Genomic DNA, 19,112 nt, shown 5'->3' with positions numbered 1-19,112 from the left:
CTCTCTCTCTTTCTCTCTCTTCACCCCACTCTATCTGAACAAAAAAATGGAAAAATGTCGTCTGGTGAGGTTTAAGGAAAAAAAAATAATTTGTTACAAAATGTTACTTTTCTAACCCTGTTCATATCCAAGATCTCTAGGAACTTTGTATTATCTTTCCCCTTAGTTCCCCAATTCTCCTCGCTCCTCATTTAGAGAACCTACTGGAGATAACATCTAGGTACTGGCTAATGCCCCGAGTCATTGCTGGTCTGTTCTTCTGTTTAGGCCATTTCAGTCAACTTCCTGCCACGCCTCCTGCTCAGCTTGTCCATTCTGAGCTCTCACAATCTGCACAAGTCTTTTCACGTGGAGATCGTGACTGTGCCTTCGTCCCCCGCGGCACTACAGGCACACGGGGTATAGAACAGTGCTGCTCTGTCTACGAAAACGCCACTGAAACAGCACTTTCCTTTCCTGCAGCCTCAGCTCCTGGGGACCCCAGCGCAGTCCTGCGAGCAGGGGGGCACTGGAGAGCTGATGAACTGCCTCAGCCAGTGGAGCCCAGAGCGCCCTCCCCTTCCCAGCCAGCGTTTTGAAACCAGGCTTGTAGACGGCAGTTTCTCTTGCTTTAGCATGGCTTCTTTCCCAAGGGGCTTTTTAGTCCACCCTGCAAAGGACCTCAGGAAGGCCCGACCACACACCCTTTCCAGACAAGTTCACACTTGTCTGGAAAGTATGTTGGTTTTTATCAGGTGAAAAGGTTAAATAATTAACATAAAATGTCAGAGCTTTTACAACTGACACTTTGATGAAATGTAATACTTTTCTACACCTCCCCCTTCCAAAAAGGGGGGAAGTCCCCATAATCTACTCCAGAAAAAGAGTGTTATACCTTTCTTGTAATACAGCAGGGGGGTTTTCACAAATATCTTTTTATTTGTTTATATGGGGATTTTTAAAAATGTATCCATAACCAATTTGTTGTTGTTAATCCTCACCTGAGGATATTTTTCCATTGATTTTTAGATAGAGTGGAAGTGAGGGATAGAGGGAGAGATGGAGAGATGGAAAGAGAGAGAGAGAAACATCAATGTGAGAGAGACACATCAATTGGTTGCCTCCCGCACGACCCCCGACCAGGGCTAGGGATTGAACCTGCAACCCAGGTGCATGCTCTTGACCAGGAATCAAATTCTTGACCCTTTGGTCCTTGGGCCGACGCTCTAACTGTTGAGCCAAACTGGCCATGGTCAGAACTACTTTTAAAATAAATCCGAGATACTAATCTTGTTTCCTGTATAATAAAAGCTTTAACACATGAAAATGTAAATCTGTTTAAAAGTTGTATAGACTATATTGAGTATGATATTACCTCCAAATAATGTTCTTCATCCCTGTATTATATCTGCCAGTGGAGTGCTGAAGGGGTGATTCACATTCTGCCTAAATACTGAAATAAGAACACCAGCTTCTTACAAAATAACAATGACTGAAGATTGGTGTGCTCACTGTTAGTGTGAGCAGAACTACAGGCTGTGAATGCTTACTCTGATTGGACTTAAAACACAGTTCATTTCCACGCACAACTTAGCTTTTGTGACTTAAGTAATATTGATGTCATGAAATAGGAAGTGGAATCGCCGCCTCCTTTCAATTGGAAGGCATCTTCGGTGGCATCTCAGTGAGGCTGTTCTGTGCTTTCTTTTCCAGTGGGCAGTCCTGACCTGTGGGCACTGTTTCTGCAACGAATGCATTTCCATTATTATCGAACAGTACAGCGTGGGGTCCCACCGAAGCTCCATTAAGTGTGCCATCTGCCGCCAGAACACATCTCACAAAGAAATCTCCTACGTCTTCACCTCAGAGAAAGCCAGCCAGGAAGAGGACATCCCTGTGAAGGTGAAGTAGGTGAAGAAAATGTAGAAGTGTAGTCAGAGCAATGAGAAATCAAAGTCAGAATCAAGCTGTGAGTGTGTGGAAGCCATTGTCTGCCTGTGGACATGCTACCCAAAGCCTTCCCCTCTACCCGCCTGAGGGAAGCACACAAGAACACGCTCCATCATAGTCCGCGATGGGCATGCCCACTGTGGCCAGAAAGTACCTTCTTAGAATTCCTGTTCCCTGCCTTGGCCAGTTTGGCTCAGCGGTTAGAGCATCGGCCTGTGGTCCGGAGAGACCCGGGTTCGGTTCCCGCTAAGGGCACGTATCTCGGTTGCAGTTTGTCCCCGGCCTTGGTTGGTCGTGCGGGTGGCAGCCACTCGATGTGTCCCTTTCACGTCGATGTTTCTCTCTCTCTCTCTTCCTCTCTCTCCCTCCCACTCTACCTGAACAAAAAAAAAAATGGAAAAATGTCCTTGGGTGAGGATAAAAAATAAAAAAGAATTCCTGTTTCCTATTATTTTCTATAGTATCTCCATCTACTACAAATAGAGCTCTGGTTACATTAGAGATTTATTTAAAGAGCTTTTTCCTCATTCTTTCATTTAGCCCTGGATCAGTAAAAAAAGGATGTGGTCAACCAAGTTGAAGGAGAGTAGGTTGGTTACTGAAGTTAGTGCTCTTTCGAGTGGCACCGATAGGTATTTCACGGTGCAGCCAAAACTTGGCTTTCTTTTCCCCCATGCTTCATTCTGAATTTCAATAAACTGACTATAATTTGAAATCCAAAAGGGATTTGTAATTGGACTTTCTGCCTGAGGAACATTTATTAATGAAAAGCCTGTACTAGACTTTTTTGCTCTATGTTTTTCTTGAACATGTTTCCCCCCAACCAAACAGATGTGATAAATAAATGATGAATGTACGGTGGGATACAGGCCAGAAGGAGTGGTCAGGGGAACGGCGGAGCGTGCTGGGAAGCGCGAGGTGGTAAGGTCTTCCCCCTTCGTCCCTCCGGTCCTTGCAGCTCTCTCTGCGGTCTGCGGGTGGCTTTGTGGTGGAGGTGACCACAGTTCACACTGCCGCTTCGGCGGTGTCAACCAAGATGTTAGGGTTTTAGGCACTTGTGAAGATGCCCCTTCCAAGGAAGCTATAGTTGAATTTAAGAATTTAATTGCTGTTTATTCCTACTGTTCCATGAGTAAAACCTGAAAGTGTCAGTCACATTGCTCTCTGGAGAATACTCGAGTAGAGAACATTGGAAATCAGTTTAGGAGGCTACATCAGTAGTGATGGTGGCTGTGATTACGTTGGTGGCAGTTGAGGTAGAAAGAAGTGGATGTATTTGAGAGCTATTTAGAGTAAAGTTGATTAGCAAGATAGAATGTGGTAGGGCTGACGAGATTTCTTTCATAGGTGACCCCTGGTTTCGCGTGTAAAGTAATCCGGTGGATAATGGTGCAGTTACTGTATTGAGGTATTTGGAAGAGGAGTGCATTTAGACATACTATCTGTGTAGGAGTGCCTAAGATACTCAAGTAGAACTCTCCAGTAACGTGTCAACATGTGCACCTGAAAATTAAAAAAAAATTTAGTCATTGGCATAAGTGATCTTTGCATCCATGACAGTGAATGACATTACCTAAGGAAAGGAACATAGAAGTTAGCTTTAGATCAGGTCCTGTAGAACTCAGGTGGAATAAAGGGAGCAGCACTAAAAAGGGAGACCAAGAAGGAGCAGCTAGAGGCACTGGCAGTCGAGGAGAGGATGCTGTCGACAGAGGCCACAGGAAGACTGCTCCAGTGGGGAGGCAGTTACCAGCCGCTGATGTTGAAGGTGGCTCAGCCACGATATGGACTAATTTGGCCAGAGAACATCACTGATGACTTCAGAAGAAGCTCTTTCAGTGGAAATGCAGGGTCCAAAAGCAGATTGGCATGGAATGAGGCATGAACAGGAAGTGAATAAGTAGGAAGAGAAAATGCCCAACTCTCAGAAATTGAGCTGTGAGAAGTAAAGAATGAGAGTTGTACCCAGAAGCAGGTAATGAAGTACAGAAAGACTTGGTGTTGTCTTTTCTTCTGTTTAAGAGAAAGGATTCTTGAGCATATTGAATCTCCAGTAAAGAATGATAGATTGAAGATAATAGGAGAGAGAAGGGATAATCGGTAATATAAATTTCTTGAAAAGACAAACTGTTGACATACAGAGAGAAAATAGAGATGTTATTGAAATCAAATAACAAGTGTAGGTTGGCCTATTGAGCAAACAAGCTCTAAGGGCAGGTGTTCTTATCAGAGAATAGGCAATGTGAATTAGTCATTTTCAGAGAGGACAGGTATTCAGTACTCCAGATGTCACTGGAGAAGTGGGTGACCCAAGTGAGGTGAAGGAAAAAAGGAGAAGATGAAGTGGTGAGACCCAGGTGTTGAAAGGACTGTCCAAGTGCGCTGTATATATCTATAGTTGGTTATGTACCTCACTCAACACAGAAAGAACGGCTTTCCTTCTCTGTCCCCCCTCCCTTTCTTCCCACCCCCGTAGTTCTCTCTCCCTTGCCTTCTCATAAAAATGGTCTTTCTTAGCTCTTTCTTCTTTCTCTTCTATCTCTTCCTCTGGCCTCACGCATCCCAAGGGCCAAAGATGGCATTCGTGGCTAAGAAGGGCTGCTGACTCTTCGATGGAAGCATTCACAGTACAGGGGGCAGATAAGAAAGAATTGCTGTGTCAGGCCTGATGCACGGAGGTTTAGGAAGAGATTGCTGTGGCTACCAGTAAACAGTACTGCCTCGGAACCTGAGTCATTGAGCCCATCAAACCTAACACCTGTTTATCCTATGGCAGCTTTCCTGGACCCCAGGACAGAGATTAGGACAGTTACGTTTCGTGTCCTGTTGGGACAGGGATATCAGTGTACAGCTGTGTTTATTATGATTTGATTTGTTCCTGTCTTTCATGGCTTTTGCTGAACACATGAATTAATTGAAGCATTTTGTAAAAAATTATAAGACTACAGAATATACTAAACTGGATTTCTTTTTTTTTTTTGTCATAGATGAATATGTACTTGTCTCTCTTTTATTAAATATATGACGAATATTGTACCTGTTATACAAGCAGGTTTTATCCCTCTTCCGCATTCTCTCCTTGCCTCCCTCTGCCTCTTCTGTCACCATTGTGTCCGCCACCTGCCTTCTGCCACCTGCCCCCTTTCCTTGCTTCTGTCCCATGTCTGCCCTGGTGTCTGCCACTTCTCCTTGAAGCGTCTGCTCAGTGTTTCTCGGGTTCTCCCTGGGCCTTCTGACTATGTAGGACTCTCCCACCAGATGGTCACATCATCCAGCGTGGAGTGGGGGCTCTACCAGACATAAAATAGATGGCTCTGTGAAGGCATTATTCCGAAATTTTGTAAATATTAGTTCAAACTGTTTCTAAACTTAGGGTGTTGTTTTTTTTATGATTATTATTGATTATCAAATCTCTGATCTTCATTTAGCAGTCCTGAGAAGTAATTTTTGTTATTTCATTACAGTTTTTGTGTGATCTAGAATATTTATTTCACCCTAAACCAATCGGTGAGGCTCTTGGACATAATAAACAGTATAATATAATATCATATGCTTAGCTATATAGTTGATTTCAGATGATAGGTATTTGGAGAACATAAAAATAGTATTAAATAACACGACATTTTTTCTACTGGTTTTTCAAAATGTAGGGAATTCTATTGATTGACCATAGATATAAAATGAATACTGAGATCATAATGTTCTCTAGTGGATGCATTTAAGTTAAAGACTGTATCTACCCTGACAACAGTGTGACAGTATTCCTAAATGACCCTTGGAACCTACTGGGCATTTCACAAAGTAAACAAAATTCCCCTTGCAAGTTCTGACAACTGCCAGGCGTTTTGGATGCTGAAGTAGGCCTCCTGGCAGAACATAAGCCCCACGTGGCATGTTCCCTGTGTCCTAAGTTTGGCTAGGTTTCATACAAAGCATTTTTGTCAGTGGAAACCCTGACCCTATAGTGGACAAGGTTTTTATGTCATGAGAATTTCTACCCAGGAGAAAATATACTACGTGGGTATAGTGATACCACAAGCAGCTGCCTTTCTACCGTCCACACACATGCGCAGGGCTTCATCTTCTCAACCTTTCGAGTATCTAATAATTAACTGGCCTGCTTTTTAGAATAAACATTGCTTTCCAGGCCCATTCCCATAGATTTTTACTTAGTAGATATGGGATCATTTTTAACAAGTAAATTTGTTGATAGTAGATATGTTTTATGCAGTCTTTATGGTAGGGAAAAAAATACTATATTCCTGCATTCATTCTCCCAGAGAAGCCTAGAAATACCACATGTCAGCTCCTACTATGCTGCTGTGCATAGAACCCTGTTGTTTCTTTTCTTCTTTTTTCTTTTTTTTTGTTCCGTTGATTCAAAGGTGACTTGTGAAGTCTGTCTTTTACTTTCTAACTATAATTCAAATAAACATCTGTGTGAAAAAAAACTGATTGGAAGATTCTGGCTGAGTTTAGAGTTGACATAAAATAATTTGGTAAAATCCACAAGTTATTATATTTAAATATAGTTATCTAAATATTTTTATATAAGTTACTTATACATGAACAGTAACTGCTAAACTTAGAATGCAATTGTGTGTTTTTGTTATGAATGTTATAGGTAAATACAATAGTAATTGCAAAAAACTATTTCTTTCCACTGGCCAAATTAGCACTTGTAATTCTGAACTGTTAGTCTGGTGTTGAGGTAACAATAGCTTGCAATAAATTGAACACGCAGTGGAGACTTGTATGGTTTAGATCATAAATGATCTTTATGAAATTACCTTTATGAAGAACTTGCACTTTGTTTTATTTACTACTACAGGCATCTAGAACAATGCCTGGCATGTAACAGGTACTCAGTGGATGGATGGATGGATGGATGGATGCATGGATGGATGGATGGATGGATGGATGGATGGATGGATGCATGGATGGATGGATGGATGGATGGATGGATGGATGGATGCATGGATGGATGGATGGATGGATGGATGGATGGATGCATGGATGGATGGATGGATGGATGGATGGATGGATGGATGGATGGACGGACGGACGGACGAACGGACAATTGAATAGTATTTACATATAATATCACTAAGACCCTTTGGGTCCAAATAAATTTTTTAATTTTTTCCCATTGCTAACTTAAATCATTATTCAAAGTGTTTAAAAGAACAGGATGCTATTTGGTGGCCTCGTGCCCTTGTAAGATTCCCCACAGCCCAGGTGGAGTTTCCACTGAACTTCGTTCAGGTAACATATGAATGCTTAGAGCCAGCACTCGCCTTAGGCATTTGCTTGAAAAGTATTCCTGCTTTATGAGACCAATCACGCAAGCTGTATTACATCACCAAGTTGTATCTGTCACTACCAGTGTGGGTTTTTAGCATGGCGAACAGGTGCAGACAGAAATAAAACTGTGTTAACTGGTCTTAGCTGAAATTATAGGTAGCACAGGCACATTGAAAGGGTTAGCTCTACTTCAAAAAGAGAAGTCCAGAATAAAAGTAATGGAAGTCATAAAATACCAAGACAGCCGATGACTTCCTCTAAACGGAATAATAATGGGAAACATTCAAGTTATTTGCAAGTTACAAACCAACAAAGAAACCTAAAGAAAAATCTGTTGCCTATCAGTGAATCCAATAATCCACATCATCACATAATCCAATTGGTCATATTACTGGTTAGTGAACATAGTTCTTTTATGAAGGGGGGAGCTAAGTTGTATAAATTTGTCTTCTTTAAAGTGATATTCTTTAGTACAGTGAATCTTCAAAATATCTCTCATCTTACGACCTTTTCTTCTTGCAGTATGTTTAAAAGATTGCAAAAATCAATCCAAGTAAAAATTGGAAAATTAAAATATTATCAGTGCTCGGCTTCAGATGTGACTGTCCCTCCTCTGACAAAGCTGAGACTCACCATCTGTGGCAGATAGCACAGACTAGGCATTCATTTGACCCTGAGCAGAAAGAGGCATTGCAGGTAAATAGCACATAGCACTAGAGTGCTCACATAATTCAGAAGACCTGTTCACTTGTGATAAACACAATCCCAATCGCATCACTGAGGAAATAAGTTTAAAAAGACCCAGAATTGCAGCCCTCCCACTGATTCCCCTAAAACCCTGTTCATCTATAAGAAATAGGGTAAACAAAAAGTATAATACAGGTGGGGCAAAAGAAAGTTTACAGCTGTGAGTACGTGAAACAGTTTGTTCTTGTACTATTATTTACCAATTACTGTATTATTCTCTATGTGAAGAACTGTACACCTAATTTTGCCCCACCCTGTATTTATTTTTAGTAGAAATAATTCACACAAAAGCACAGGATGAAAAGTAACACTCTCCTCCATTCTCCCTCCTTTGCCCTGCCACTGTGAGCAATTTCTACTTTAGCTATAGAGAACTTATGTATGACTTTGTTATATACATAAATTTTGTTTCTTGAAATACTAGTTTTAGAAAGTATATGTTGACTCCTCACTTTAAAATATGAGGAAATCTTTCTTCTCTCCATATTCTAATTTGTGTTATGGTATCATTTTTATGTTATAATTTTTATTTATTTTTTTATGTTTTTATTGATTAATTTTTTATTTTTCATTTTTTTAATACTCACCTGAGGAGACTTTTCTATTTATCATCAGATAGAGTGGGAGGGAGGGGGAGAGAGAGACAGAGAGAAACATTGATGGGATGTTTCTCTCTGGTGAGCTCTTGGTGCATGGGTCAATGCTCAACCACTGAGCACCCTAAGCCACACCAGCCGGACATATGTTATAATTTTTAAACATTCACATTTTGTTAATCATAGGCTTGTGTTCCATATCTAGAGAAAATCAGTAAATGGTATATACAATATTATGGTATACGTAATGCTCACTATAAGACCCCGTGGAAGTTGCTGAGTTTATTAAGCTCCTCTAGAGCTGCTGGTAGGTAGGTGGGAAAGATCAATTTGATCAACCGAATGCAACACCATCCTCCAATTGATGGCTTCTTCTAAAACCAGTTCCAGTTATTTCATTTCGCAATACCTAACACAGAATCCACCTTTGTGTTAGATTAAATCCCTTTGTCTTCTGTGACTGCTTTTTATCTGAGCCTCTCTAGTTGGTATGAGCAGGAAAGCTAAAGATTAATCACAAGATTTTATTTGCCTCTTGATCATTCCGAATGAATAAAAAATATGTTGAAAATATTAAATTATATTCTAACCCCTTTTATTTATATTTTGTTTGTTTTAGTCATATTTGGGATTGAGAAGACTAAATGAAAATACTACTTTTTTTTTGTATTAAATAAACTGATTGCATGCATACTGTTTACAAAGGACTGTGCTAGGCTTTGGGTGATATAAAAGTAAATGCCATTTGATCCTTGTTTTCACACAATATATCCACTGATGAATGACTCTAAGTTATGATATAGAATTATCATGTCAAATCATATTAGATAAAACCATGATAAGGCAATTAGTTGAGGAAAAAGCTGTTCTTTTCTTAATAAAATTTCTCATCTTTCACTTGTAAAAGGTATATTTAAATGTCATGCACAGCCCTGGCCGGTTTTTCCAGTGGTTAGAGCGTCAGCCCATGGACCAATGAATCTCAGGTTCGATCCTGGTCAAGGACACGTATCTTGGTTGCGGTTCGTCCCCGGCCCTGGTTGGTTTGCGCAGGAGCCAACCAGTCAATGTGGCTCTATCACATCAGTGTTTCTCTGTCTCTCTCTCTCCTTCCCTCCCACTCTATCTAATGATAAGTGGAAAAATATGCTCGGGTAAGGAATAAAAAAAAAAAAATGTCAAGCACAGAGAAATCCAGTGAAAGTGTAAACTCGAAAAATGCTTAGTTTTTAAATCCAGATATTATTCATCAAGCATAAAATAATGTGTTGACATAGTACTTTGACTTACATTATTGTATTTTACACAATTAAATGTGAACCATATACAAAGAGATAGAAAAATATTTACAACGTGAATTTAACATGTGCAGCATAGGAGAGGTCCTAGAAATAAATAACCCAGTAGCCACTCTCTGTCCATCTGGAAGAAAGGGATATTATCACTGCCAATATGGGTTCTTCCCAGCAAAGCTCTGAATTTCTAGACATCCCTTATTATTCTTCTCTCATAGTGGGAAGTGACTGGGACCAAATGGTTCAGAATTGTGGCATTTGGAAGAGACCATTGAGAGCTACCACTGATTTGGCCAAACTTGGACAAAGGGGAATGATCTGCTCTTTTCCTTCATAGAGTTAGCGCTCCATTTTGGATGCTGCTTATACAACATTAATCTGTTTTCTGTGTAACTTTATAAGGTGCATCTTAATAGGTAAAGGGTTCATAGCTATCCTGATAACTTCATTTGGATATCTTCTTTAAAATGACACCTTGTAAGGAAAATGGGTGTTTCTATCTAAACTCCAAAGTGATCGCTGTATGCTAATTTTCTCTTATTTGATAAAAGCTTGCTCTTAATATATTATATATTTTATAGATATAGTTTTGCTCTTTATAATTTTTAGACTGAAATAGGTCCTTTATATTTTTTTAACCTTTCAAGAATATTTGAAAGTCTGCATATCCAAAAGAATAAATATAGACTCAGGATTTTAGAATGAAAATTTAAAAACGTTCCCATAATTCTGTCTTGCTAACTTGAAATTACTATCGCTTTCTTCCTTGTTTTGTTTATATTTTTATCTTTTACCGTCTCCTGGTGCACGAGTGATGTGGAGGGTGGTTTGAACTGAGGAGTGCTGACGTGGGCACAGTCTCACTTCTTTCTGGTTAGATCTGCCCCAGTGGTGGTGCGATCTGTCCATTATAGTGCTCATATTCAATGTCTCAGAAATATAAAGTATTGGGTGTCTACTATTTGCCAGGTATCGAGCTAAATGCTTTGTATGCCTTTCTCATTTAAGCATCCCAACCTTTGGCAATAGGTACACTCATCCCTGCTTCACAGATAAGGAAATCAAGGCTTGGAAAGGTTAAATCTATTACTAGTAAGATGCAGAACTGGCCATTGACTTTAGATGTATCTTACTCAAAATCCCGTGCCCTTAATTTCCCTGTCATACCACCTCCAGAGCTGCCAGAAGAAAAATTTCTCAGCAAAGGCTAGAAAAACACTTGCTTTATTTCTTCATTTTTTGCCTCATTCTCTTACTCTTATGATGGAAATGGTTATGCAAAATGCACTTTTTTTGTTATTAATCCTCACACGAGGATATTTTTCCATTGAATTTTTTTCTTTTTCTTTTCTTAGAGTGAAAGGGAGGGAGTGGGAGAGAGAGAGAAACAAACATTGATGCGAGACACATCGATTGTTTGCCCCGATTCCCGGGGATTGAACCTGCGACTCGATAACCGCTGAGCCAAATCAGCTGGGGCACAAAAAGCAATCTTTAAGTGCTTATCTGGCTTTATATAAAGCTCAGGCCAAGTGGACATCATTCATACCTCTGTCATTGTCCTTTGTAATGCCATTGTAAGAAAGGATTTTTCATGGATAGAACCCTTCACTGTTGGCTCAAGTTGGAGTTTTGGTTCATTGTGTTCTTAACATGTCCAGTGCCATAATATCTGAAGTGAATAGTGTCTTTGAATATAAATTATGCTTATCTAAAGTAACAAAATTTTGTAATTACAAACCTAACCATTAACTAAAAAAATCTTATCTTCAGGGTCGTATGACTTTCTGGTGTGGTTTAATATTTGGTTCTCTCAGGTTATAAATTCCATAACTTCTACACTTTGAGGCTAAAGAAAATGTCCAGCAAATACAAAATAAAAAAGGATAAACACATATGTACCTGTCATATGATTTTGATAATAAAAGTGTTTTATATTGGTTTTCCTTTTCATCATGAACTAGATTGTATGGGGTAGTAATGCGTTTTCTTCTTTATGTTCAAAGGGCAGTCATTCTACAAAAGTGGAAGCTGTGGTCAGAACTCTGATGCGAATCCAGACTAGAGATCCAGGAGCTAAAGCACTTGTCTTCTCAACGGTACAGTCAGCGTTTTCGTCCTCAGTATTCCGCAGACTGGCTTTCCAGCGCTAATCAGTTTGTATCTGAGAACTAGTTATTAATGTTTGCATAGCACAGGTGCGAGTTAGAATTACTGATAGATTTTCCCACATTAGATTTTTCCCGTGTCCATGCGATAGAATTATTTTCATAGAATTTTATGATGCTTCGTAAGACAATTTTATAGCTACATTTCATATTTTCTTAAGATATTTAGATATCTTCTTATATTAATAGTTTTTAAAATTGGAATCTATAATCTTGAAAGTCTCATTTCACAAATGAACTTGATTTTTTAAGAAAAAGAAAAATAACCCAGCTGGTGTGGCTCAATGGATTGAGCGTCAACCCATGGACTGAGACGTCCCGGTTAGATTCCCGGTCAGGGCACATGCCCAGGTTTCAGGCTCGATCCCCAGTAGGGGGCATAGAGTAGGCAGCCGATCAGTGTTTCTCACATTGATGTTTCTATCTCTAAAAAGTCAATAAAAATCTATTTTAAAAAAAAGAATCAACTAAATAAAAATTCTAGTTTTTTTTTTAGAAAGATAAATAACCACATTCATTAAGCACTCCATTATTTATTTTATATTATTTATGTTTATCTTAATTCCGTTCTCAAAGATGATTATGGTTTTTTACCCTCTTTATCTTTAAGTAGCATTTGATTAAAAAAAAAGAAAAAAAATACTTCAAGGAAGAACTAAATAATATTGATGGTACTTCATTTAAAGGTTTTAGTTTTGTGTTTGCTTAATTCTTAAAACTTATTTGCCTTAGTTCCTTTTCAAATTCTCTTTATGTGAAAGCTATGTATAAATATTTTCTTATTTTATGTGTTCTTAGTGGCAAGATGTATTAGATATTATTTCAAAAGCTCTCACTGACAACAACATGGAATTTGCACAGATCAGTCGTGTTAAGACATTTCAGGTAGGTCAAGAAGATTTTCTCATGTTTTTTGAAGTGGATTCTATTACAAATTAAAACTTCTGTTAACTAGATTACTTCTATTCATTGTCTTATGTCTTGATTAATTATAAATCAAAGTAGAGACCCTGCAGTTATTTTCTTTCTGTTCAGTTATAGTCATAGCAGGATTCTTCTGACATGAGGTACATTTCTTTAATATAGCAAAAGATGGCCTATGATATACCTTTTGAGTGGGCAGGCGCCTCATGCCCCTGGGATTAGATTCTAAACTCGCTGCGTCAGGCAAAACTGCCTGTGGTCAGAATATCCTTACAGAGGTGCACACACAGAGGCCAACACACACAAAGTCCAAGTGAAGATTGAACATATTCGTGTCTCTCTTCTCATACTCTAACACATTCTTTCTCTTTCTCTCTCAGCTCATATAGTTTAATTTGCATACATTGCTCACGTGTGTCTTGTGACACTTTGCCTCACAAAGTCCACAAGTTCACATTTTCTAAAAGTGGACATTTTTCATTTTATTTTCTTAGCTATTACATTTCACAATGACCTGGATATCATTAGGATGTTTAGCCTGAGCTATAATATATTGCTCTTATTTTTAACTGGTCCAGCTAAAATTTAAATGTACCTTTCTTTTTTAGGAGAACCTTTCTGCATTTAAACATGATCCCCAAATCAATATTTTGCTGCTGCCCCTGCACACAGGTTCTAATGGATTAACTATCATTGAAGCTACTCATGTTCTTTTGGTGGAGCCCATATTGAACCCTGCCCATGAGCTTCAGGCCATAGGAAGGGTGCACCGGATTGGACAAACAAAGTAAGAACTTAAATTACTATCAGTCATGTTTGCTTCAGGTTCCTACAACTCTTCATTTATGTTCATCATAACCTATTCATTTTTCATCTCTTCCTCATTTATTAAATTTTCAAGTATTATTATATGACCAAAAGACACTTCCAGAGATTTCCAGCCCTCCCTCCTCTAAGCAACAAACCCCCAGATTCTCCTAGATTTTTGTCTTTTCTCCTTCACAACCTACCTTGATACTTCATCAAAGAAGTTTCTTAAAATACTTAAGACAACTGTGAAATGGAAGGCATCCATCATAACTTTGGGAAGAATTGGTTTTTTATTGTCTCAGATAGCTTTTATTTTTAAAAAAGGCATATTTCATGCATGAGTAAAAACAAATATCTCCTTTTTAAATTCCTCTCTTTAGGAAAAGATAGCTCTACTCTAAGATAGGTCCACTATAAGACATCAATAGATTTAGTTTAAGGCCCAAAGCAAACCTAATAGTATATATTATATAGTATGTGCTACTTTTATTCAAATATCAGGTTGGATCATTATCCTTTTTAAGGCCTCTCAGATGTATTACTTCCTGGGTGTTAGATACCGTGATGTTTTTCAAAGAAATACATCCATAAGAAGAACTTATTAGATAAATATTGATTGAGCACCTACTATATGTCAGGCATTGTGCTGGATACTGAAGAGTCAAGCTGAATAAGACAATCGGTTGCCCCCAATGAGATAACCATGTAGCACAGGAAACAGATGACTGAACATATCGTAGCAGAATGTGCAAAAATATAACAGAAGCACCCTGGTGGCAAAAGAAGGGAGTGATCAGCTTGTGCCCTAGAGAGTCACAGAAAGCTGTATTAGGTTGAGTCTTGAAAGTTGGGCTAAAAGGAGAGTTGTGCAGCCAGAGAGCGCTGTGTTTTCACAAACACAGAAGATACCCAACATGATATTACTCGGGACTGTCGGTTTGTAATGGCTGGAGTACAGAGTAGGAGGCGAGCAGTGGCGGGAGATGAGGTCTTCTGTGCCGTGCTCAGAAATGTGGACTGCTCCCTACGCAGCAGCCGAGAGAGCAGACGACGACTTAATTGTAGGCAAGAAACAAGCATGTTCCTCTAACAAACCCTTAGCAAAGTATGGCAAACTAATACAGTAAATGCAAGCTTGTTGTCCCCTACTACCAAGTAGCATTTAAAATACACTGGTGTCCTATCTGGTTGTCTTGTTGTTTGCATGGTTTTCTTTTTGTCTTTTTTTTTTTTTTTTTTAATTGATTTTAGATAGAGAGGAAGAAAGAGGGAGAGCGAGATAGAAACATCAATGAGAGAGAACATCAATTGGCTGCCTCCTGCATGCCCCCACTGGGGATTGGGTCCACAACCTGGGCATGTGCCCTGACCAGGAATCGAACGACGACCTCTTGGTGTGTGGGTCGATGCTCAATCACTGAGCCATACCGGCTGGCTGTCTTATGTTTTTAAACACAGATTTCTTGTGTTCAATGTTTCTAAACATTCACTGGACTCTTCTCAGGTGTAAGGTCACAAGTCTAAAAAAGCATTTAACAGTACTTGATAATTCTACCATGCTTCCCTGGTGAATACATTGTTCTACTTTCTAAGGAGACTATCTTAAGTCTTCTGCATCTTCCTCTTCCCCATTGATGATGATCTAGCCTCATACAGGGAAAACAGATACAGTCAGATTAGAAGTGCCTCCTCTTTTGATCACCAACTTGAACAGTCTTCTGTGTCAATATCTACAGACTTCATTCAGTGAATTTGTATTGAGCATGCGTCTGCCAGCCACTGTTCTAGGTGCTTGAGGTGCCGTACGGGGGCTTGAATTCTCATTACAAGACGTTGTGAGTGGAGAGACAGATGGTAACCAATAAACGTAATGAGTCAAGTCTACTCTGTGTGAGGAGTCAGAAAAGTAGAGCAGGGTAAAGAGGATTAAGAGCGCAGGTGGCTGACCAGGAAGGCATGGGGGTTCTTAGGGAGGAGGTACTATCTGAAAAGAGATGAGGAAGTGAGATAAAGAAAGCCCAGCAGTCCTGGCCGGTTTTGCTCAGTGGTTAGAGCATTGGCCTGCAGTCCAGAGACCCGGGTTCGGTTCCCGCTAAGGGCATGTACCTCAGTTGCAGTTTGTTCCTGGCCCTGGTTGGGTTGTGCGTGTGGCAACCACTCGATGTGTCCCTTTTACGTCGATGTTTCTCTCTCTCTCTCTCTCCCTCTCTCTCCCCCCCCACTCTATCTGAACAAAAAATGAAAAAATGTCCTCAGATGAGGATTTAAAAAAAAAAGAAAGCCCAGCAGACACTTTAGGGAGAAAGCTTTAGGTAGACAGAATACTCAGTGCAAAGACTAAGTCAGGAGTATGCCTGGTATGTTTCAGGAATAGGAAGGAGCCAGAGTTGCTAAAGTGGTGTGAGCAAAGAGCAGAGAAATAGGAGATGAAGTCATAGAGCTTGACTAGAGGGCTGTGTGTCGGAGTGGGGGGGGGTGAGGACGGGGAGGTGTCACATAGGGCCCAGAGGCTGTTGGCAGGCTTTGAGCCGAGGAGTGACATGATCTAATGTAAGTGTTGAAACATTCATTCCAAGGGAGTTGAAGGTTACCTGGACCATGTTAACAGTAGTGGAAAAGCTGAGGCATGGTCAGCTTCTGGATTTATTCTGAAGGTAGAACCAATAGTATCTGTGGACAGACTGGAACGGTGTGTGAGGGAGTCGGGCTCACACCATGCTCTTTGCCTGGAGCTGAAGGATGCAGCAGCGTTCCGTTCACCTGGGGAGGCTACAAGGCAGAGCGGATGTGAGGAGAGAGGGCAGAACTTACTTTAGATGTCAGTTTGAGATGGTATTAGACTTCCAGATGGAGATGTCTATTTTGTAATTGGATACAGGTGTCCGGAGTTCAGGAGAACAGTCTGGGTTAGACAGATGTGTTTGGAAGTCACCAGCATGTAATGGTGTTTTTAAGTCTTGAGACTGAATGTGATTACCGACAGAGAGAGAATGTAGGGAGAGAGGAGGACCAAGGTGAAACTCCACAGCACCCGAAGGGAAAGGCTCTGGGAGCAGAGGGAAAACCAGCAAAGAGGACAGATAAAGATCAAACGGGGAGGTGTCCTTGGAGCCAGTACAGAAAGTAACTCAAGAAGGAGGATATGATCAGCTGTGTCATGTGCTGTCCAAATGTCAATGGGGTCAGGACTGAGAATTGATCATTAGAAGTAGCAGCATGGAGAGCAAACCAGTTTGAGTGGAGTGGTGGAGACGGGGCCTGATGTGGGTGTAAGGTAGAATAGGATTTTACTTATTCATTAACAAACACTTATATAACAGACGGGTTAAGTAACTTGTCCAGAGTCACATGGCTAGTGAGAGCGGTGGCAGGTTTCACACGCAGCCATTCTGCCTCCGCAGGCCGTGTTTTAACCCAGCGCACCGCTGGCTGTAGCGCTGGTGGACCCGTGTTGTGAGGAGTTTACATGTTTTAACCCCAGCGCACCGCTGGCTGTAGCGCTGGTGGACCCGTGTTGTCAGGAGTTTACATGTTTTAACCCAGCGCACCGCTGGCTGTAGCGCTGGTGGACCCGTGTTGTGAGGAGTTTACATGTTTTAACCCAGCGCACCGCTGGCTGTAGCGCTGGTGGACCCGTGTTGTGAGGAGTTTACATGTTTTAACCCCAGCGCCCCGCTGCCTGTAGCGCTGGTGGGACCCGTGTTGTGAGGAGTTTACATGTTTTAACCCAGCGCACCGCTGGCTGTAGCGCTGGTGGACCCGTGTTGTCAGGAGTTTACATGTTTTAACCCAGCGCACCGCTGGCTGTAGCGCTGGTGGACCCGTGTTGTGAGGAGTTTACATGTTTTAACCCAGCGCACCGCTGGCTGTAGCGCTGGTGGACCCGTGTTGTGAGGAGTTTACATGTTTTAACCCCAGCGCCCCGCTGGCTGTAGCGCTGGCGGGACCCGTGTTGTCAGGAGTTTACATGTTTTAGCCCCAGCGCACCGCTGGCTGTAGCGCTGGTGGACCCGTGTTGTGAGGAGTTTACATGTTTTAACCGCAGCGCACCGCTGGCTGTAGCGCTGGTGGGACCCGTGTTGTCAGGAGTTTACATGTTTTAACCCAGCGCACCGCTGGCTGTAGCGCTGGTGGACCCGTGTTGTGAGGAGTTTACATGTTTTAACCCAGCGCACCGCTGGCTGTAGCGCTGGTGGACCCGTGTTGTGAGGAGTTTACATGTTTTAACCCAGCGCACCGCTGGCTGTAGCGCTGGTGGACCCGTGTTGTGAGGAGTTTACATGTTTTAACCCAGCGCCCCGCTGGCTGTAGCGCTGGCGGGACCCGTGTTGTGAGGAGTTTACATGTTTTAACCCAGCGCACCGCTGGCTGTAGCGCTGGTGGACCCGTGTTGTGAGGAGTTTACATGTTTTAGCCCCAGCGCACCGCTGGCTGTAGCGCTGGTGGACCCGTGTTGTGAGGAGTTTACATGTTTTAACCCAGCGCACCGCTGGCTGTAGCGCTGGTGGACCCGTGTTGTGAGGAGTTTACATGTTTTAACCCAGCGCACCGCTGGCTGTAGCGCTGGTGGGACCCGTGTTGTGAGGAGTTTACATGTTTTAACCCAGCGCACCGCTGGCTGTAGCGCTGGTGGACCCGTGTTGTGAGGAGTTTACATGTTTTAACCCCAGCGCACCGCTGGCTGTAGCGCTGGTGGGACCCGTGTTGTGAGGAGTTTACATGTTTTAACCCCAGCGCCCCGCTGGCTGTAGCGCTGGCGGGACCGTGTTGTGAGGAGTTTACATGTTTTAACCCCAGCGCACCGCTGGCTGTAGCGCTCGTGGGACCCGTGTTGTGAGGAGTTTACATGTTTTAACCCAGCGCACCGCTGGCTGTAGCGCTGGTGGACCCGTGTTGTGAGGAGTTTACATGTTTTAACCCCAGCGCACCGCTGGCTGTAGCGCTGGTGGGACCCGTGTTGTGAGGAGTTTACATGTTTTAACCCCAGCGCCCCGCTGGCTGTAGCGCTGGCGGGACCGTGTTGTGAGGAGTTTACATGTTTTAACCCCAGCGCACCGCTGGCTGTAGCGCTGGCGGGACCCGTGTTGTCAGGAGTTTACATGTTTTAACCCCAGCGCCCCGCTGGCTGTAGCGCTGGTGGGACCCGTGTTGTGAGGAGTTTACATGTTTTAACCCAGCGCACCGCTGGCTGTAGCGCTGGCGGGACCCGTGTTGTCAGGAGTTTACATGTTTTAGCCCCAGCGCACCGCTGGCTGTAGCGCTGGTGGACCCGTGTTGTGAGGAGTTTACATGTTTTAGCCCCAGCGCACCGCTGGCTGTAGCGCTGGCGGGACCCGTGT

At 41.9% G+C, this 19,112-nt stretch overlaps 1 protein-coding gene across 6 annotated transcripts in view; it reads left to right on the top strand.

Moving 5' to 3' along the window:
• The window catches only part of SHPRH (SNF2 histone linker PHD RING helicase), an 86,167-nt gene that overhangs the window by 58,621 nt on the left and 8,434 nt on the right, over positions 1 to 19,112 (top strand). For 4 of the 6 annotated variants that reach the window (XR_004957553.1, XM_036247867.1, XM_036247872.1 and 1 more), the window contains 4 exons: positions 1,693 to 1,881; positions 11,878 to 11,970; positions 12,838 to 12,924; positions 13,572 to 13,750. Coding sequence is in view for 5 of the 6 variants with exons in the window: in XM_036247867.1 (XP_036103760.1) it covers positions 1,693 to 1,881; positions 11,878 to 11,970; positions 12,838 to 12,924; positions 13,572 to 13,750 (548 nt within the window). In the remaining variant the exon portion in view is untranslated. Of the gene's footprint in view, positions 1 to 1,692; positions 1,891 to 2,760; positions 2,793 to 11,877; positions 11,971 to 12,837; positions 12,925 to 13,571; positions 13,751 to 19,112 lie in introns of those variants that run through there. The other 2 variants (XM_036247869.1, XM_036247870.1) reach the window with 2 other exon arrangements.

This window comes from Molossus molossus, unplaced genomic scaffold (assembly GCF_014108415.1).
Source record: "Molossus molossus isolate mMolMol1 unplaced genomic scaffold, mMolMol1.p scaffold_m16_p_8, whole genome shotgun sequence".
NCBI classification, from domain to species: Eukaryota; Metazoa; Chordata; class Mammalia; order Chiroptera; family Molossidae; genus Molossus; species Molossus molossus.
The sequence above is the reverse complement of the archived record's forward strand: the minus strand, read 5'-3'. Positions and strand labels throughout refer to the sequence as shown.